Source organism: Anabas testudineus, chromosome 23, assembly GCF_900324465.2.
Source record: "Anabas testudineus chromosome 23, fAnaTes1.2, whole genome shotgun sequence".
NCBI lineage: Eukaryota > Metazoa > Chordata > Actinopteri > Anabantiformes > Anabantidae > Anabas > Anabas testudineus.
Window position 1 is genome coordinate 13,474,142 of NC_046631.1, and position 22,303 is coordinate 13,496,444.

The 22,303-nt window shown below is 42.5% G+C and overlaps 1 protein-coding gene across 6 annotated transcripts in view; it reads right to left on the reverse strand.

Annotated features, from left to right (window-relative positions):
• ppfia2 (PTPRF interacting protein alpha 2) overlaps positions 1 to 7,793 on the reverse strand; it is a 29,263-nt gene extending 21,470 nt beyond the window's left edge. For 4 of the 6 annotated variants that reach the window (XR_003298848.1, XM_026361071.1, XM_026361070.1 and 1 more), the window contains exons 1-4: positions 7,721 to 7,786; positions 5,396 to 5,560; positions 5,027 to 5,101; positions 1,156 to 1,266 (exon numbers count right to left, since the gene is read on the reverse strand). Coding sequence is in view for 5 of the 6 variants with exons in the window: in XM_026361071.1 (XP_026216856.1) it covers positions 1,156 to 1,266; positions 5,027 to 5,101; positions 5,396 to 5,506 (297 nt within the window). In the remaining variant the exon portion in view is untranslated. Of the gene's footprint in view, positions 1 to 1,155; positions 1,267 to 5,026; positions 5,102 to 5,395; positions 5,561 to 7,720 lie in introns of all 6 variants that reach the window. The other 2 variants (XM_026361068.2, XM_026361066.2) reach the window with 1 other exon arrangement.
• Positions 7,794 to 22,303: the final 14,510 nt, after the last annotated feature.

Sequence of the window (22,303 nt, forward strand, 5' to 3'; positions counted from 1 at the left end):
TCTGGGTCTATGCAGGAGGCAGATTGATGAGGTGGAACAGACACAGGAATACTGTAGCTGTGAATGCAGCTTTTAAATAATAAAGCTTCCTCTTTGTGCTCAAATATAATTATTGAAGATTGAGCTAAACTGAGTCTTTGTCTTGAGGTTGTATCAGACCCAGCCGGTGCTCTCTGCCTGTGATCAATGCTTCATTTAATATCAGCATGGCAGCGCTGAGCTAAGAGAGGAAGCTTTGTTATTTAAAAGCTGCTTCTTTCTCATCCACTGGTCCCTCTACATGCTCACCACACAGTGTGCTGGCTGGACAGAGGAGCACGTTCCTCCAGAGACTGATCAACGTCAGCTGAAACTGGATCAGCTACTTTAGATCCAAGGATTTAATGGTTCTCTTTGTAATAGACACAAAGTGTGGAGTTAAAAGCTGCTGCTATTAGCAATAATGTAAAAATGAAGAAGTACAAAAAATACCACAAGTCACAAGTAAAGAAAAATAATAATAAACTACGGGACAGTATAAACTTAGTGGTTACGTCATAAACACTATAAACACGTGGGTACAGTCTGTCATTCAGACCATAAATAAGAAACCTTCTCTTTATTCTAGTTGTTAGAAGGAAAAGAAACAACGTTTTTAACAAACTGGTTCCAAAACAGCTGCAAAACATTTGTGAAGACAGTTTATTGTAAATATACTAAAATGTATAGAAGCACATTTATGTTGTATGTATATAAATATACAGTACAGTATGATACAGTCACACTGAGCTTTAAGAGCGTTTCTCTTTTCCTTCCTCTGTCACAGTTTCATCCATCACATCTCGCCGACCTCTTTCCCTCCTGTCACATTAATGACAACCAAAGGTCATGCACATGTGCAGTATCTCCTGCATCAGACTGTGCTTCCAAGAACAGCTGTGTTCAGCAGATCAGGGATGGGATGCAGCCGCTGCCACTAGTTCTGTCCCTGTGGTTACAGTGAACCTCATTAACTAACCCAACACCTAGAGGGAATTTTATTACGTCTGGCACAAACGTCCTGCTGAGCTCATGAACTGATTTGAACAGGAGTCTGGAGAGATTCTAGTTGATTTTTGCTTGAAATAAAACATTTCACTAGTCTTTCCAGTGTTTTTACCTGAAACGTATGATTACCTTGCTGTGGACCTTCTGTTGAGCCTCGCTGCCCTCCAGTATGTCCTCTCCTCCCTCTCCAGATGCCACTTTCCTCTGAATATGAGCATTCTGTTCCCGTAAGGCCACAATCTGCAGGGTGGTAAAAAAAAAAAACAGGATACACAGAGATCTTTCAGCTTTAGGTTTAAACTTTAAGCTTGTGTCGCTGTGGTTTTGCTCAGTGTCTAAACACGAACAGCACAAATGCATCAATAAATATCTGCAGCCCTGAGGTACCAGGTCCTGTTCCCTTCTCATGGAACACGAGTAAAATACAGTGCGACGCTCTCAGTGGGAATTTTATGGCATTTAACAATGTGAAGCTGCAGGTATGTGAGCGCTGATATAATTACTAGAATTATTGTGTTATGTGAATCTCACATCTCATTTCACCATGTTATGCAACTGTCCTGAAGTCAGAATCCTGTCAGAGGAGTGACCGACAGTAATGAGAGCCTTGCCTTGACAGACACCATGTGATTACGACTCTCCTCACGGTAGGAAAGGGAAAGGCAGGCTGTGTACTTGGCTGCTATCTGTCCCTCATTAACAATTTGAAGCTCCCGAGGCTCAGTGCTGCCTCACGAACGAAACAAGACTTTCTAGAAGCTAAAACTTGTGGGAGGAGGAGAGTTTGCAACATTCAAACCATTAAAATGACCAACAAAACATGTTTAATTGTACTTTAGTTCAGTGCAGTGTTGGAAAAGTGTGAAGCATACAGAGCAGGTACAGTGACGACCCTCTGGTCCACCTTGTAGGAGCCCGGAGGGTGGAGCTGGGTCATCAGCCCCACATTAACATTAGGTTGTACTGTGTGCCTCCCTCTACTCTGCAGTCTGTTTGCTTATTGCATTTGGCTGCAGAGTTTAGACATATTATATGAAAGATAAAAGAGAAGATGGAGATGGAAACACAACTGTTGTGGTGTTAGTATTTAGTCTGAGGAGAAGCAGCGGTCCTGTTGATTAGAAAACAATAATCTCAGTGATTTTGACATGAATTGGTTTAAACTAGACTCTCTCCACTTCCTCTCTGACATCAGGACAGAGGACAGTAGCTGACGATAAACTCACATTAAGTTTGGATATAAACTCTGCAGCTCTGGCTGCAGCTCGGTTTCCTATTCGCTGTAGCTGCCTCCATTCATTACTCTTCAGGAGGGCATCATTAAGTCTGTGTGTTTCTGTCCCATTATTCTGAGACTGTCTGTAATTTCTCCCACTCAGAGATCAAACACTAACACCACCCTTGACGCGATGGCACAACGAAGGATGAATGGAGGACTACAGATGCTTCTCCAGCTATGAAATTACAGAAAGCTCAAGTTTGCCAGATGCAAAACGAACACAGCGCCTATTATTTCTGTTTGATGTTGCTGCTCTATCTCTCATCAAAGGCAGAGAGACGACACGGAGCTGCGAACCATCAGGATGTCTTTATCTGTCTTTGGCACTTGTGTGTTGAAGTGAGAGGACGGAGGTAAAGTGATGAAGGGGAGATTGGAAGCAGTGTGAAAGACTGATGTTCAGGTGAGAGCTGGGGCACGTAGCGACAATGAAATCATTAAATATGGGTCATATATAGGTTAAAGGGCTGTTCTCACTTACTTCACTATGCATTTACATTAGCCTGTGATTGACTGAAAACTAAAAACATGTTTCCTCTGACAAAAGGTTCGATCTCCTTGAGACTCGACTGGTCCCTCTTCATGTTGTTAAGCTGCAAGTTCTTGTTTTTTCAAACAGAAAGAACCTACTTTCTGAATTACATGTACACTCTCACAGATTGGCTCTGAGTCATTTCCCAAGCTGCTGTTGTGTCTGTGCTGTGGCTGGGACCAATCCGGATTTTACAGTATCTGAGTCAAACTGAGAGACAGTAAGTCGATACGTCCAACTCTCCATGAATAAAACACAGAGTGAAGTTTGAATGCTGCTGTTTTCACTGACTGAAACCTCAAAGAAAAACAAAATGTTGTGGACTAAAAAGTTTTATTCTTGTAGAAGTACTCAAACTTGCCTAAAAACTACATCACTAGTAGAAGTATCACCTCAAATTCTCTCCTACTGAAGTAAAAGTACTCCTCCAACAAAACAATAACAGTACTGAATTAAAAGCTGACGATAAAATAAATGAATTGAGAATAAAAAACTGTGTAAAAGTAACTGATTAATAACATAAGGACAATAATCTGTGTTACTATGGCAACAAAAACAAATGGTATTAAATGTGAAGCTGATTTTAACCATTCGAAGTCCAGTTATATTAAACCACTAATTATTAGCTGATCAGATTTTATTTGCAAAAACTAACCAGTAAAACAATTAGAATTATACTTAATTATCATATATAATAACAGTTGAGTAAATGTACATTAATTACCAGCTCTGATATTATCCCATGCTGCAGTTTGTACCTTTAAAGTCCAATATGCTTTATTCTTTTAATGTGCGTTGTTTAATATTTTACATGTTTAATTGTTGTATTTATTTAGGAGCACGCAGTAGGACTCCGATCATTTTACACTCTGCTCAGTAAAGAAACAGCATTTGTTCCTACACAACAAATCGTGATCACCAGCAGTGATGTAAATATGTGACTGCAAAGGTCAAAGGTCGCTGATATCATCAGGCACGGCTGTGTTGTCTACATCCCCACAGGGAGGAGGGACTCAGACCAGACCTCCATCCCAAATCAATTACTGGTTTGCTGGCTAACGGCTCTGCTCACCTCCCTGGAGCATCTGAAGTGTGGACATTTCTATTCGGCCCCACTGTCACTCACACATCTGTCCACAGAGTGGTGTTAACTATTTATGATGGACAGTAACCCGTCCTCGACTGAGGTGTGTGTCGGAGACTTCACAGGTTTATTTAAAAGCAGATTGTGTCCAAAAGCTGCAGAGGAAAGATGAGAGACAGCTCATCTGTCCAGATTCAGATCACAACAGCATCGAGCATCTTCTTACCATCCAAACCCATCATTACGGTGTCTGTGTGTTTCCCTGCTACACCCTCTCGTCTCCACACTTTTTTCAGATTCCCAACTACCTAGCACACCCCCCGCATTCTCATTAACACACACCTCCACACACAACCTGCCTCTCATTCCCACCTGCCATCTCTACTCCTGTCTTCTGCCTGTCTTCGCCCCTTTTGCATTTCCTCCTGTCTCGTCTCCAGACAGATCTCGCTGTCTGTCTGTCCTTCCACCCAGTCCTCACGTCTCCCAACCTCTCCCCCCTCTTCTCGCTGCCTTATTCTCCCCTCCTTACTGACTTTTATTCCAGGCCTGAGTGTCAGGTTGGCATGTCTGACAGGCTGTGAAGTGGCAGCCTGAGGGTTTTTCTCAGCTGGAACAGAACCATCTGCAGTGTGAGAGTTGCGCCGGCGCTGCTGCCGGACTGAGCCAGGGGGTTGAGAGGGAGCCAGGCCACCGTACAAGGATTAGCCACTCCTCTGTCAACGCTGTGTTCCAGCCACTCATGTGCACAGTGTTATTTTGTGCAATTCCCTGTAAAGATGAGGTGGAGGGAAACCTGCAGAAGTGCTGTGGTTGTTTGAGTGTTTGAGCTGATGCATAATTCAGGACACACTGCTGAGTGCATTTGGTTTACATCCACAAAAACAAGCAGGAGATGTTCTCGACGTATAGCTGAATGTACAGCTGCTTTGTTTTCTCTCCACTTTCTCTTCTCTGTGTGATTAACAGTGTTTTTCTACAAATGTTGCTGGAGACATTAAAAGTTAATGTTTACCTGAGGTACAGTGCATGAATCCTGTCTTGATGTTTAAATAAACCTGATTTTAATGTCAGTGTTGAACACACTAGCTGTAGTGGCTCTTACCTCCTGATTGGCTGCTGTGAGCTCCTCCTCCAAGGCGGACACCCTCTCCAGCGACACCCGTAGTCTCTCTCGTACCTGAAAAGCAAAGCAGACAAACACATTTTACCAACTGTGTGAAAGTGTCTGTGATAATCTTCACATGGCTTTAGTGGTTGCAACTTCTAAAAGTCAAAACCAATGAATGATTTCCAGCAAAATACTTGGTGTTATCTCTCCAGTTCCTCAAGTTATTAACACAAACATGTGTTATATCAATGTATTTATACAAACAAATGCCAAATATGACGCTGAGTCAATGATTCTCTTTGATTAAAGTACAGATATTTGATTTGAAGAATTGAAAATTGAAAATTCATGTTGTAGATTTACCTTCTCATCAAGGGCTTTGTGGTGTTCAAACAAGGACTTGAGTGCTTTGAGGACTTCAACTTCACTGGAGACTCCAGACGGCGACTGAGCCTGCCGCTTGACCACTGTCATCCTCAGTGACCGCTCGTGTCGGGACACGAGGCACTCCAGATGTTCCAACAGTAGCTGGAAGGACAAAGAGGAGAGATCACTGTTATCATCTCCGATGGATTCTGCACAGAGACGTTCAGTGAGGTGCTGGTCAAACACAGGCTTTATGTAGAGCGTGTCAGTGGGATATGAACAATTTAATATTATTTTAGTGGAAAAAGTCAGAGTAATTCCTGCAAAGTCTGCAGAGAGCTTCACAGGAAAAAAGTACAGATGCAGAAGTGCAGAAAAGGTAACAAACAAAACAGTCTGGCTGCAGAGATAAAACCTAATATATACAGCATAGGTTCAGCTGTGACATCAGCATACAGGATACAGGAACATGTGAGTTTATTCCCCCTTGTTGCCTCTAATTGCTGTTGGATCACAGACACTGTTGCAGCTTTACAGAGATGCAGATCTCAGCACTTAATTCCCTCTCAGATGTCGTCCAAGACAAACTGTTTCATTATAAACCCACGATGATGAAGTTCCAAGTCGAAATGATCCCCCTGATTATTGAATGAAATGAAAACCTCACAGGCTGTGCCCCTGCCATACCGCTGCCTCACTAGTCTCAACATCCCCAACTGAGGACGCCAGCAAAGTTCTTAGGTTGAGCTGAAAGCAAGAGTCAGAGTAACAACTGAAAACTGCTTTTCCAGGCGCAGGCGTCATCTACAGGTCACCTACCAGAGATACACACTCAGCTTCAACTTTAACACTCAGTTTAAGCATCAAATGAATGGCTGTGATGCTCGTCACACACCCTCCCACTTGATTACTGGTCATACAGCTAAAATTAAACTGAACATGTTTGGGCACAGCACCATCACGGGATAAAATGTCATGTAGAAAAATATGAGTGGTCGTTTAACCACACACTCACAAAGTAAAATGCATCCAGCATCTGTTGCTATGGGAAACAACATTTTCAGTAACAAACATTTTAGCTGGAGGACGTGATCAGGAAATCCTACAGGAGCAGGTGGGACCTAGTGGAGCCCTGTGGTGTAGCTGAAAGGAGACAGTGTCGTGTCTTCTTTCGTCTGCTTGACACAAACGTCTCCGAGAGCCTCATCAGCAGCGATCATGTCTACATACGTACCCCTGCACACTCAGCAAAATGCCTACAGCTGAACTAATCAGGACGTGAATGTGATCTCTGCAACATGGTCTTCAAAATAAGAACAGACAGAGCTGTGACTTCTCCTTCCTCCTGTTTCACTGTGCGTCTGCACCATGTTACTCTAAACATTTACATGCAAGTCATTAGTTTATCCTGAACAACCAATAAAGTTAGTTTGTCGTTCCACTGTCATCACATCTGTTGTCAGCTCCTCAGTCCATTGACTGCCTGCACATGTCTTTGAAGATTTAATTATGAACTGCAAAACCCTACCAGCGACAAACCAAGCTTAATTAAAGTTTGCTTGGTAATTTCCCATTGGAGAATTAGAGGTGATAATAACATGAGGGAGTGAACATGATTTGTCTGTCCCTGTTTTTTGCGCCTCACCTCCCTCTTTTCCTTCTTTCTTAAACACTGTTGTGCGACCACGCAGAGAAAGATAGTGCCAGACTGTAAATCCACACTTAATCAGCACTGGGATGGAAAACACAGTCTTATCAGTCAGCAGCAGAGTGTGTTTACTGCTTTAAAGAGTAATGTTATTGAATGAAAAAGCACCATCACCATTAATGTCTTTAGTTCTTTCAACTGGACACTGTAGGGCAGCACAAACATTTGGACTTCGTTTTACTGTTGAGCAGCCACCCATGTGAAGTAGGTGGGAAAATGTCGAGGAGGAATGTGTGGAGCTAATGAGGTATGTCTGGGCGTTGGAAACGGGCAGCGTGCATGGTTGCTTCAGTGCTTCCACAGCCTTCAAACTGGAGCCAGCAGATAGCTTAAGCTTCCTCAGGATGCTGTCTATCAGTGTGCAGCAGGCTGCAGGTTATTGAGGAGCTGACATTAAAATATGGGGCAACTTGTCAAACTGTAAAGAATTTTATGGAACGAAAATTTGAATCTGTTGAATCTCGAAGCTTCAAGTTGAACTTCTTCTTGAGAATAGTTGTGATTGGCTCTGATTGCCTCCAAACCACTGAATGCCCCAAAGGGCTGTTTGCAAGATTCTGACTCATCGACTGGTGATGTAACAGTTTTAAGACGTGTGTGGAAGTTGCCCTCACCCTGGTGTTGTTCCTCTCGGCTTTCAGCTCAGAGATTTCCTCCTCCTTCTCCAGCAGCTGCTCCCTGCAGGCATTCAGCTCCTTCGTCAGTGCAGCAAACTCCTGAACAACAACAATAAGAAAGGAAAAGGGATGGGTCAGCATCGTGCAGAGCTCTGTGAGAGTGCTGCATGGTGGAAAGTACAGTGATGCAGCAATGAAACATGAAGCAGCGACAGAACAGTTTACTGCAGTGGCAGAAATGGTTTTAAATTGGCATTTTACAAACATGGACATCATTAAAGAAGCTTAACCTGATTTTTATCTCTACTACAACAGTCCCAGAACAGTCACACTACAGGTTACATCCACGGCTATTTCTGATGAGCAGGAGACAATGTTCCGGTCCCTCAGTGACAGATACAGATAAACTATAACTAGTTTGCATCACACATGCTAAGATAGTGATGCTGTCACTGACTTGATTTTTCCCATAAGAACATTAAACTTCACACAATCATCACATGAGGGAACAATACAAGTGAAAGGGGCTGAACAATTTGAATCTGTGAACAGCAGCGAGGACAAAGTGCCAGGTGAAGTGGATTTACACATCAACTACTGAGGATCGAGGGTACTGGGCTTTGTACTGACCGTGCAGTGGTACCGCTACAAACTGAGCCCGGCCCTATGAGGAGCAGCTGAAAAGACAGACTGTGTGGTGGTGGTTGTTGTGTGTGATGGAGCAGCAGGTGTAGCGGCAGCGCCACGGTGGCAGATTGAAGTTTTAGTCATACAAATATTTTTCAGAGGCAAACTCACAGGCTGAGTTCAAGTGCAGTGGGAAGATCGACGACTACTACTACTACTACTACTACTACTACTACTACTACTACTACTACAAGACTGTGGTAAAAAGGACAGATAAGAAGAATGAGAAGAATAAAAGGAAGAACAGAACGGAGGATGAGAAAGAGAACAGAACAAAGAATAGAAAAAGGACATGAGAAGAACCGAGTATGAAAGATGAAGACTAAAGTTAGAATCAGCACCGACTGTGTGAACATGGAGCACGCCCTCAGTTACAAACAGAACAACACCAGACAAAGGAAGGACTCCAACATCTGCTCCTCTTCTTCCAGATCAGCTGCTTCACTCTGCAGATGGATCCTGACAAAAGATTTTATTACACCTGAATTACATTTATCCTCCCATTATCACCCTGTTGTTTCCCCACACACACTGATCCACTGAACTACAATCAGAGGCAGAGAGGCAGCTCGTTGACTGAGAACCGGTTTACGTACCATATTACCCAGCATGCTCAGCGCTGGGTTTGATTTCAGAATCAAAACAAGGGAAAATGTGTGCATTTATTGGAGAATGCTGTATAAAGAACGAGGCAAATAATAGCAGTGGGTTTGGTTTGTATTGATTTTGCTCAGTTCTATCCAGAAAAATACTCCTAAATAATTCCACTAGAACAACTGCAGGGAGTCTGTTTACAATGAAAAGATTTTTTTTGCTCAAAGCACAGTAAAGTATTTTTCTGATATACATGAGAAACTAACTCTAATCAGCAGCATTCCCTTTATTATGATTTGATTATATTGCACTTAAGTCTAAAGCAATCCTACAATAAGTGACGCATCAGTCGGAGAACACATTGTAATTCAGAGTTTGTCCACAGTTGCCCTTCAGACGACGAGGACAATAACTCTACAGACAAACTCCAGGGAGTGGCTGAATATTGTCTCACAGCTACACAGTGAAATAAATCCTTATAGACCTTATAGAGCGACAAAGACGCTGCACGTCTCCATATTATGGATTTCCTCTGATTTTAAGTCTGTGCTTCCATCGTCATGAACGGGACTCTCTTTCCTCATATGATGATGGGGGCGAAGTTCAGACCTGCAGGGTTCGGTCAGGCTCGTCTTTAGCTGCAGACTGGGGCAGCGGGGAGGTGCGATGGAAGCCCAGAGCGGCCATAACAGCTCCTAATGTTTCTGCTCTGTTATTCTCTGATCGGAACAAACATCATTACATCTGCGTTCTCATAATCACCACTTCATTATCTCAGATTTCGTAGTACTCGAGCATTAATAGACACATTTACTATCTCTCTGCAATGCAATTCAACTCTAAAGTAGTTTTAGGATTGGTGCATATTGAAATGTGTTTTGTTCAACATTATTTTATATTTCTCAGTTTAGTATTTCAAATTTTTCCTCCCTGTGATCATCACACATTGTTAAACCTTCAGTTATCTACACGAAGCTCCAGTCACTGCAGAACACAGTCCGTCTCTGCTTTTTCAAAATGTGTAGCTCGCAGCTCATAAATCTCCCTCCTAGAGGAATGCAGCTAATCACAGTCACCTCCTCTCAAGAAAAAACTCTTCTGTAAATTGCACCATTTGCTTCGATGCTTGTGAGACCGAACAGTCCCCTGTTGGCGCCTCGAGTGCAAGATTAAACTTCCTCAGCAACAGCCTACATTACACTCCAGAGCTGCTCTGTAAACCACCCACAATCGTTTCTCTGAGAGCTGAGCCGAAGGAGGGACGAGCAAATGATTTTAAGGCTGCTCCTTCCTAAAGGTCACACTGTCACGACCCAAACAGATTATGAACTCCACTCAAACAGTAACTCACCGTGGGGCCTTCTGCAGTATTATTTACAAAGGAGAACTCACAGTATCGGCTCTTTGTGTAGCTGGTGCTCTCACACTGACACTGACATACTTAAGAAACTCTATGCTGTGTAGGCTAGCTGCTATTTGTTTTCACCTACAGAGACAGTGAAATAATACGTATGAGGTATTACACTGTTTACTTTACCATGTTTGCTTTAAGTCGTGAATTATTCAGAACATTGAAATGCAGCGAGTGGAAGTTTGAATTCAATGATATTTATTTGGCTCTCTCTCAAGGAAAAAACAAAAAGAGAACCTCCCAGGAAACGCCGTCTCCAGGCACAGCTCTCATAAATAACCTCAAAATGGGGCGCTAGAATGGAACATGGATGATAGAGACATGGATGCACTGTGGTGGAAATACGATTCGACTCACAGAGCACAGAGACCTGACAGATAAATAAAAGGTGAAGATGCACATGCTGGGGCTTGCGTGACAGAGCACCTTGAAAGCATCGGTTAAGTGGACTTTCAACTCTGCTGTAGTTTTATAAAGCAAGCTGAGGAAGACACACACACACACACACACACACACACACACACACACACACACACACACACACACACACACACACACACAGGAAGGGCCCTGGGGACATTCGAGAACTCACTCAGAGAAGAGCAATGCTGACAATCCTCATCGTTACGAGCTGTTGTCCAGCTGTGAGCAGCATCAGTCTCCTAATTTATGATAAATAGGAAGCTCTGATTGCAGATTGACTGTTAATTAAGAAAAATAAGCATTTTGTGTGCAAATATTTTAACAATTTGTCAGAGCTTTAGTTAAAAACGTGATCCAGTCATTTCATCAGTGTTACCTCTTCATTTTATCATCCATTCAAACAGCTAGGATATATTAAATCCTTCTCTCTAGCTTTATTTACCTGGTGGACCACTGTCCCCTCACGTCCCCCTTTTCCCCACTTCTCATTACCTGGGTGAACTGCTTTGCACTGCAATATGTCAGGTAGAGTGTATGTGAATGAGTGTGTGTGAGGATGAAGTCTGCCTGGAAGGTGAACTCTAAATGAAATGGTGGACTAGGCTTCCTCCCCGAGCGGTCCAACTGTCAGCCAGAATTACAGCAGCAGACAGATTTCTGGCTCTTTTTTCTAATGGAGGTGTGCGTCTGCAGGAGTCATGCTTCCAGGCTGTAAACTAAACTGCAGCATTTGTGCATTACTCTCAGGACAGACAGAGGACAGGTGGAGTGACTGACGGCTGGCTGAATGAAGTGAAACACGGAAAGCTGCTGGAAAACAAACAAAAAAACTAAACTTAGGAATCTAAATATAATCTGAAACGAGCAGCAGGTTCCTCAAAACTTTAAAAGGAGGCAAATGAAAAAACAGGTCAGAAACTGTATCAAAGAAACTAAACAGAGAAATTCTCAGAGAGCAATGAGCACAAACAGGTCTTACTGTGAAGTTTGTCCTTTCTCAGTTAGTGATGTTCAGAAAGCTCCACTGTAGATGTTTAATATTTAATAAACTGTTATATTTACAGCGTGAGACCAACGCGTGGACAGGACAGAGGGAGCCCGTGAATTAATGATGAGATGAGCTGTGTTTGTGTTTCAGAGTGATGCTGGATCATTTAAACAGATATCTGTGTAATGTACCACCTGCTGGTTGTTGCTGAAGAAGAATCACTGCTAATCACCGGTGTCTTCCATTCGTTTCCCACGCACTAGGTGTAATAGTCTAGTTGATGTTTTCATTTACACTTTTACTTTATGTACTCCATTTACAGCCAGCTGCCTGAATAATAAAGTGACGTTATCTTACTTAATTCTGTAAATGGACATTCAGTGTGTGAGTTTAGATCGAACTGCAGCTCTTCTGAGATGTTGGGACGTTGTTTACATCAGTCACACAACAACAACAACAACAACAACAACAACAACAACAACACCTGCATCTTGCTCATAAAGACGAGTTAGTCACAGAGAGTCTAGATCGAACACTGAGGAGACACAGAGACCTTGAGGAACCATCGCTCAGCCAGCAGGCTCATTTCCTCAGTGTTAAATATTCAAGAAGGCTACTCGTGCTGAGCGAGCATCTCTTCTTCTTCTTCTTCACAGCAGCACGCTGTTGAGTTGAAGGTAAGCAACAGAACCCAGCTCCTGTTGTCAAGAACATGTGGACGCCTTTCATCCGTCTGTCAGAATAACACAGAGGACACCAAGCAACTCAACTGACAGCAGAAGTATTGCTGTCATATCACCAACGTGTGAACCTTAACCCATGATTATTCTAGTATAGGTGGGCTCACTTGGCAACATGTGAACCTATCACAACGTCCAATAGCTGCTCTAAACAAAGAGCAAACAATAGAATGACGTTGTGGGTATAGACCACAGTTAGACTAACACCTTAAAGCAGACAAAGCGATACGCCCGTCTGATTTTACATCTCTTTTTACGTCCTCTCTACTAATCCATCCAACATCTAATGACACTTCCCATAGGAATCGTTAAAGCATAATGAACCCTGCAGAAATTAATCGCTCACAATGAACCATTAACTAAAAACAAGCCAACCATGAGTACAGGGAAACCACTGAATTCTCTCAGCTGAACGTTGTGTTGATGGTATTATGATGGATGCCGGTGATTAGTCGTGGAATAGGACAGTTAAACCACTTAATAAATGTGCTGCGGAGGCGACGCTTCTGTGACTGGTTGTTGACGATGTTATTCAAGCTACGTCGGGTGAGCGGTGGACTCGTCAGTGCCGTGAATGGAACCAGATGCAGATGGGAGGAGATGGTTTCAGGTACAGCACAGTAGATATTAAAAAAAGGGGGAAATGAAAGGTCAGCGAGGGTGTTTGTGTGAATACATGTATGTGTGAGAGAGAGTGTGATGGTGTAGAGGGTGTGATTTACAATAACCTTTAGCTGCCGAGGTAAGAAGGGTCATGTCTGTGCTGTAAAGGCTGCTTGAGGCCAAGTCGTAAATCTGAGCGTGGAAATTACAGCCTGCCTATTTACTGCCGTTACAGCCTAATAACTGATTTTGATCCGTCTGAACTCCTGTACAAGGCGCTGCCACTCCTCCACGGCCTTCAACCTCTGCTCTTAAAAGCAGAAAGAAAATTTAAGATTAAATAAGTATTGTGTAGAAATAAGGTTTTTATATCAAACTCCAACAAATTCTCTCTCTACGGTCCCTGAGGTGAAGGAAGACCTGGGACAGCAGTGAATATCCGTCTGCTGTCTGACATGAATAATATATCTGGGAAGTAATACACAATGTGCACTCTCAATTTCTTTTTCTCTAAGGTTTGGAACCAGGAACTTGACTAACTTATACAGTCTGATGTACTTTAAAATGGTACTGTTAGTGCAGAGTCTGTATTCTATGTGAAAGATCATCCTGGACTCCTAACGGATGCTGTTATACTTCATGCTCATACTACAGCCACATTAAAATGGCAGGTGTTGTATTATCCAATGAGAACACCAACCCTCTGTTTATCCAATGTAATGTTCTGTTACACAGTTCTCATTTGGTCCCAATAACATGGCACCATCCAGGCGGCTGCATATCGCTGTGAAACACCCAAACAAGCGTGGCCGGAAATGTCACACCATCCATCATCTATTATCCACGGAGAGCAGAACGCTCCAAAAGGGACAAACTGTGCATGTTTGTGTTATTTTCAGGGACAAACCAGAAGCAGGTCGGCTCTTGTTCTTGTCCTTTTATTCTAGATTAGCTGTGAATAGGATTACTGCTGCGTCTAAAGCTGCAAGTGACTGCTCATTTCATTATCGATTAACTCTTTGCACCCTGGGCTGGCGTTAGAGTTTTACTACCTTGGTATGACATTATTTTTTTACTCAAAATGCCATCATTTTGTATATGAGTGGTACAAACTACTTTTTACTGAAATAAAGAAATAGGAAAATGTTTAAAACTATTTTTATGCAGTATTCTCTGCCTTAACTGGTGAATGAAAATCCACCTTTTACATGTTGAAAATCCTTTATATAAACAGCCAATCACTCCAAAAGCTAAATTTAACTGTGCAAAAGCCAGAGAAATGATTTTCGGACCGAACTGATAAAAACAAAACTAATAATTTCTGTTGTTTCACATCTGTTGAGAGGCTTTTCAGATCAGATGCAGCAAGAAAATGAGTTCCATTGTGAACAAAGGCTGAGAAACAGCCATGTTCTGCAGTGCCAAATGGCAGAAATGAGACAAACCAGTGGAAAGACAACACGGTGCTCATGCTGCTGCTCTGCATTGTTCGGCAAATTAACACTGCTGAGATGAAAGCCACAGATCTGGTGCTTCTGTGCAGTTTTGTAAATCAAAGTGTGGATGCCAGATAAGCATGGCAATTTTAGTTAGGCTGATAGTCAACTGAGCAACGGAGCGGTTTGGTCCGGCAAAATGCCACGTTTGGAAAATTCATCAGCCCAATGGTGAGATTTGCAAAGATTATAGTAGGGAGAGAGGGCGGGCTTTAGGAGCATTAATGATTCCATCCCTGTCCATGCAAATGACATCCAGCAACATCCGTGTAAACAAAACGCCCTCTGTGCATCAAAGGAGCGTCTGATGTTCAGTTCTCACTGACGCGATAAGACAGGTAAGATTCAACACAGAGCACCAATAACAACAAGAACGTGTGACTTATGTTCTGGAAAGAATACGACAGAAAACCTCTAGAACACAGAAACTGCAGACGGAGCCAGAGCTACAGTAGATCTCCACAGCTTTGGCACAGAGATGTGATTCTGTCTCACTCTTCAATGTAAATGAATCAGACATGAAAGAGAGGATCTGTACTCTCTTGACCATTTGCCATTTCCTCCTCCTCTCATGCTCTGTGGTCCGGGTGTTTGGTCTAAATGGAGACTGAAAAGTGATCTCTGACCCTCAGGAAGCCCACTGACCTAAACCTAGAAAGAAAGAGCATCAAGGTGATCATATAATCTCCAACAGGCTGTGGTTGACTGTAAAAGATGATAAGTGATGTATTCAGTCCTGAAGTGTAAACATCAAACAACATGAATTAATACGACCGTCTCAGCATTTTGAACCCACATTTTGGAGCCGGTGAGCGAACAGTGCACAGGGAGAAATGAAAGCACTACAGTAGTTAATGCAGTTACAGTTTTAAAGGACCAGTCCGTCTAAAAGACATAAGCACATCTACTGGTGTCTCGCTGCAGATACTTAGGTTCGAGTGTCCACTAAGAGCTACAGCATGTTAACTCAATCTACCAGTGTGTGCAGAATTATTTGGCGAGCTTGTGTTTTAATTAAATATTATTTCACATCATTTCAATATTGTTCCAAAAGCTTTTTTCTGCAGGAAATATTGAAAAGGTTCAGACAGGATCACAGCACAATCCAACGATTTGTCAATGAGGTCGAACAGAAAAGCTACAATTGGGCTTTTCCAGAACTGCAACCTTGCAAAATAATAATGCACACAGTGAAAAGACAACAACGTGAAGCCTTTGGAATTTAAACAAGGTTAAGAATAGACTATTAAAACCAGTTCTTAGGACATTAAAGAGCAGAAGTGTTAGTTCAGACTCTCAGGTGTTAAAATGCCCTAAAACTATAACCACACCTCTACCAATACAGAACAACCTGATACCACTTACAGTAACTCTAATAAACACTAAAGAACAGGATACTACGGATACTACACAAACTCAATCCAATAGTTACTTGGATCTACTACACCACCTCCTGAGCTACCTGTGAGTAGACCACACAGCAATCACTCCTTTAGATTGGTACGTCTGGAAAATGAAAGAACTAATGGTCAAGTGTATGTGAGGAGTGTTGGCTGTAAGGCCATCACTAAAACCATCTCTTTGTCTGTTGCCCCTGTTCTTGTCTCGTCTCACCCCTTTGTGCAGGTGCTGTTATCGCTCTCCTCCAGATCTCTTCTCTCCTGCAGAGTCTTGTGGACACTTCGCTTAGCACCAGATCACAGGGTGCCTACATGAATTAGAAGATGCTATCCAAGGCACCTTGGGCTCTCGATGACTGAGGCTGGTTGCATTGTCCAGGCTGTCTTGTTGCAGCAGTGTTGGCTTTTAAAGGTCAAACTGCCTGGGATAACAAGGTTTTCATGTCATGCAGCTGCTCTTTATAGAATACTAACAGAATTCACAGGTAAAACCACCTGAATGTACATTTAATCGCATATTGTTCAGAATGGACAAGTACGAACATGCTGTTACACAGCAACACTAGTATTTCCTCCCACCATCTCTGCAGGTCAACACTGAAAGTCAAATGGCCTCTGGTGCTGTTCAGAATGAATTAGTGTTAAAGGGCTGACGCTGTGAGTCTCTGGCATTTTAGAAAAGGTCTGTGGCACGAAGGAGACCACCTGAGAGTCAGTGCGCACTCAGAAAACAGCATTCAGAGCACTCACGCTGGTCAAAACAATTCTCTACCTATGTGAACAAATGAACAAACAAACTTTCCATAACTGGAAGATTGTGAACGGAGCACGGCTGCATGTTTACAAAACAGACCAAGCTAAAAATCAGTGCCCTCTGCTTCCTCCGGTGCGATGCAGCAGCAGCAGGGAGTGAGAGTCTAGAGGCAGAAATCAAACACACAGACACAGGCCGAGGCAGAATGAGATGATAATGCTGCCTGCTGGCTGCCAGGCAGAGGTGCTGAGATAAGGAAACGTGGTTGGACTTGCAGGGCCGGGAAATGCAACACAAACAAGTCGCATGTGATGAACATGCAGTCCACAGCAGCTTGTGCTCACTGCATACATCAACAGGAGCAATGACTCAACGGAGTGATCAGTTTCTCGTTAGAGCGATAAATGATGATCATTTTTTATGTTTTGAATTTAAAATGAGGTGTTTACGATGAGGCAGTTTTCTTATGCGTAGAGATAGAGAGGCTTGTCACACACACACAGAACAGATGATGTGTTGGGTGCACACTCTCAGAGAACCGTCCTTGGCAGGTCCTTGGGGGCTCAGTGGCCAGATGTTTTACACTGCCTGCTTGCTTGGGTTTTGGCCCCAATGGCCCATTACAGGCCACATCTATCACGCTATGACAAAGTTCACAAACACGACAACTCCTTCACGTGTATGTGACACATTCATACGGTCCGTTTGTTGCAGTTCAAGGGCGACTTCACTCATTTTCAAGTTAGAATTTCACACACAGTCGCATTAATGTACCAAAATGACCAAAATGATATCATATGGGCTCTTTAAATGTCAATGTCACAGAAAACTCAACATCTGAAACCTAACCATACCTAAAGAAACAGTCAGTTGCTTGTCCCTATCCTTGGATACGATCCACTATGTGTCTGAAACAGCACCCCTGGTCACAGTTCCAATAAAACACCACACTCCTGCCGTAATTACCACAGCCCCTACAGATCACCTAACAATAAAACATAACTATGAAATGGAACAAAGTGTGGCAGCACACAGTAAAATCCACCTAGGACTTTGTTTGCTGCAGCTCTGGCCAGGACTCAAACAGGGTTGTATTGGTGCAGAAGGAAGGATTACCTCACAGCAGCCTCTCTCTCTCTCGTCTCACCTGCCCCACAAGCCTACAGACCACAATCGCTCTCGTCGTCAGTGCACATGACTGAGCATCGCAGGGCTGCAGTCCTGGTTCACACACTCAGAGGGCAACAGAGAATAAGGGTAATAAACTCACTCATGGAATCTTCAGAAGCAGCAAATGTGACTCCATCCTAAGGTTTTAGCTACAGTGATATGTAGTCCTCCATAAGACGGAGCAGATAAACTCCTAGATAGTGAAGAACTACATCGGTGTGGCTGTGAAGTAAATACCTGTGATGCACAAGGAAACTCTGCCTCCATACTCCAACATACAGTGAAACAGAGAACAGCAAAAAGCACTACAGCGAGCTCCCAGGATACAAACAGAGCAGAGGGTCCCCAGCGGCATCTTAATGTGGTGGTGGGGTCACGCCAAGGGTAAAGGAGGACTGATCTGCTGCAGGATGCACTGCGAGGAGAAATAACCCACTGGAAACCTGCTTTAATCATATATAAATGGGAAGTATACACATGAGGCTTTAGACAAAATCACATCAGTATCAAATCCACCAGCTAATTCTATGAATTTAAATAAAAGCTAATACACACCGTTATACTGTAAAACAATGGAGGACAGAAAACCACGAGTCAGTAAGCTGAGTGTGTGCCAACCAGCACGATTCGATGAACGGTCGCTATTGTCCCACAGGCTCATTGTTTAAGGAACTGCTACTTATATCACACCCTGCTCTCACTCTCTACACGGGAACATCTGACCTTAACTCACATTGTAAATAACTAGACACTAATTTATTTATATTAATGTTGTCTTAAGACTTAAATGAAGTGAATTTGGAAGAATGTGCATCAGTGACACAATGGCAAACTGAACAATCTGGTCATTAATCATTATTATTCTTTATCTCAGTGATTTGAGGGAAATATCATTTTACCACTAACTTGTCTGAAGTGAAAAATGAGAAATTTAATTAGCATTTCTCCCTGTTACAGCATTCACAAAGATGATTTCCAGAATCATTTGAAGCCTGTTTCCTTCCTCAATAGATGCTAATTTGAAACCAATTCCTCCTCGAGTGCTTGTTAATAATATTCCTGCTTGTCGCTGCCTCTGTGCAGTGAACAAACAAACCTGAGACCAACTATTTAAAGAACTTTCTATCTGTAGTGAACAAGCTTCAGTTTAAGTGTGTTTGTGAATTGTGTGACTGATGTTCCAGGTTTTAACAGAGACACAAACCTGAATATTACAAATGGTGACATAAAGTCTGTTGTTTATCCAAACTCATGAGTTCAGTTCCTGAACAGCACAAAGCCCGAGTTATTAAAATGTCCCTGATTACTGCAGCACCTTTACTGCTGAGCCATTAAAGCCATGTAGCCTCAAACTGTGTATATACACATTTAAATATGTGAATAATGTCGATACTCAAGAGAATATTAAGCTCTTTTATGAGAACTGAGGGGACTTTAGACCAATATCAGTAAACAGCCCACTCTCACACTGATACAGAGCAACAACAACAACTTAACTGCACTTTGTTTTTATTTATGCACATTGTTTTTCTGATTTCTGACTGTCTGTCGTCTACATTACTTCATAATAATCATAATAATGGTGAGTTACTCTGTGGGCACCACTTTGCTGTGGCTGTTTTAGATTCCAAAAGACCAAACACGAGGTGGCAGAAACTGGCCAATCCTGGTGGGTTGCCAGCTCTTTCCTCTGCACCAATCTGCTCCCTGCAGTTCTAGGAGGCTGTTATGTTGCCAGATCAAGATGCACCATGTGGAGCGAGCCCTGGTGGGATGAAGCGTTGCCAGATATGTGTCTGAAATCTCAAGGGTTACTGGGGTTGTCAGAAACATGCATGTGTCAGAAATCTCCAGGGTTAGAGGAATGCCAGCTCTGCCTCAAACCTCAAAGCTTGCTGGGTTGCCAGTTCCATCTCAAATTACAAGAAATACTAGGTTGGGCTCTTGTGTGTTGTTGGGTTGCCAGATGTATGCCACAGTAGGTGAAATATGAGCTCTGAAAGGCGCCACACAGAGAGGTTTGTCCTGAATTTGCTGGAAGGGATGCAGAGTTTTAATATTACCCTCACAGTGAAGTGAACATGAATCCATTCAAGGCTGATACAGGTTCCAAGACCGTGTCAAATGACCTGATACTGTTTAAACAGCCTCTGTCTAAGCCAGTGGGTCACTGAAGAGCAATGTGTTGTGTAAGCATTCTTTAATTTAATTACTGCAGACATTTGAAACAGCAGTAAATTCAGGATTATTCCATCAAAGTCATTCATTAACAATGATGAAAATGATTAATGTTTGTTTGTTCTGGCATTTTGTTTTCTTCACTTTAATGTCTCTAATGAATCACGATGCAGAAAAAAGAAGCTCTTCTTTGTTCTGACAGTTTGCAGCTTATGGTTCGACTAAGAAAAGGGTTTTATGGCTCAGTTAGATTGTTAGTTTGACCATCTGAGCAACAACCAACCTGACTTAATGTGCACAAGCTGCTGGGTGCAATTAAGAATAGAGGCTGATACTGTGAACCCAACTGTGCAGGTTTATAACACGTATAGTCCTTGTTGTTCTTTTTAAAAACACTGTAGAGCCTCAAACACACAATGATACACACAACAACACAATGTTAACAAGCACAATAATTGAAAAGATGTAGACAAGCAGAGAGAGAAGAACAATCCATTACTGTGGTGACTGACTTTGCAGCAGGATGCACTGACCTTGAGCACCTGCATTTAACAACAATCTACAGTACTGGGAAAGATGCTGCACATTATGTCTATTGACTCCGAGCTAATCCCCACGCAGGCCCACAAATCACACATCCTGTCAGTTTGCAAAACTTCAACCCGTCATCAGTGGGATTGTAACACCTGCACACAGAAAACCAGGCTGTGGGACAGGGCGCAGTTAGGTATGACATATGTCTCAACAGTCACTCCGCTAGCTGAATGCTCTTACGCTGTTGTGTTACATAAATCTCTGCGGTTTGGAGAATTTATGCCTCAACTCTTCTCACCTGCAGTGTCTCAGCTGCTGCAGCTGTTGCTTCAGGTCAAAGATTAGTGCGTCCTTCTGTAAGTAGGGCTGCAGGTTGTGTTTTTTTTAAACATTGATTAAGTCTCTTGTTTTCTGTAAAATGTCACAAAATAGTTAAAAAACCATGTCGGCTTTGATTTGAGCTCACAGTCCTCCGCTGAATATCAGCTATTTACTATCATATGACAGAGAAAAGCATCAATTCTTCGTTTGAGAGCTGAAACCAGTGAATGTTTGGCATTCTTACTGATTGAATGATTTGAAAAAGCACAATTTTTAGTACAAAAGGAAACACGTGATATATGCATTACACATTATTACTCCAGTGTCACACTAGTCCACTGATGCTGAGAGTAAAATCATCTGCTTGTGTAGCTTCTGTAAACATGAATACGAACGATGCAGATTCTTCAGTATCAATACTAGATCAATACAGTATCAGCTCGTAAACATGGATCCAACACAGGTTCAAAAACTAAATGTGTTGTGCAGGTTTGTTGCTGTGAGAAACAATAAAATCAAATATGACTGTATTTGTTTTGGAGACGATGCTTTAATCATTTTGTTTTTCTAGGTGCATCACCAGCTCATTTGTGCTTTCTTACCATTCTTCCCTTCATCATGTTACCTCCACTGTTTCCTATGTGTCCGATCTTGTTAGCTGTGAACAGCGGGGAACTCTCACAGCCAGAAGAAACATTGTTAATGCATGGAAAAATAAGAAATTGGAGCCAAACCACCCTTATTGACAATTGGTTCAACTGAAAATCATATTCTGCCCGTTCTATAACCTAGTGCTGGATTGGTGCAAAATGTTGAGTGTGTTGTTGTTTGGAGCTCTTGTGTTTTATAAATCTGATGCTAACTGACCCTTTCTGCCATCAAGCTGCAACTGAAACTGTGCTGAGATACCTCAGGATGAAGTCTTGCATTTTGTGTTCAGTCATTTGTCCACAAGAATAAGACAAAAGCATTAAACAACAATAATAAGCCATGAAATTCAGGCCGATTGCTGCTCTGACCCGAGTGTTTGAGGCTGGATTTCTACCTTCCTTCCTCCTGCTAATAGATTTTATCTGATGCATATTTGTATATGTGTACACCTACATTAAGTCACATATAACAGGAAAGAGATCCTCAGATCTGTGTCTGCACTTCAGGGAAAAGCAGTCCCCTAGTATATCCTGTCTGCAACATCACAGAGGCACATCTGCATCCACAGCCACAGGAGCATGTCTATGCTAATCAGCTGGCGTGATCTGCTATGAGCTTGGCTCCAACCCG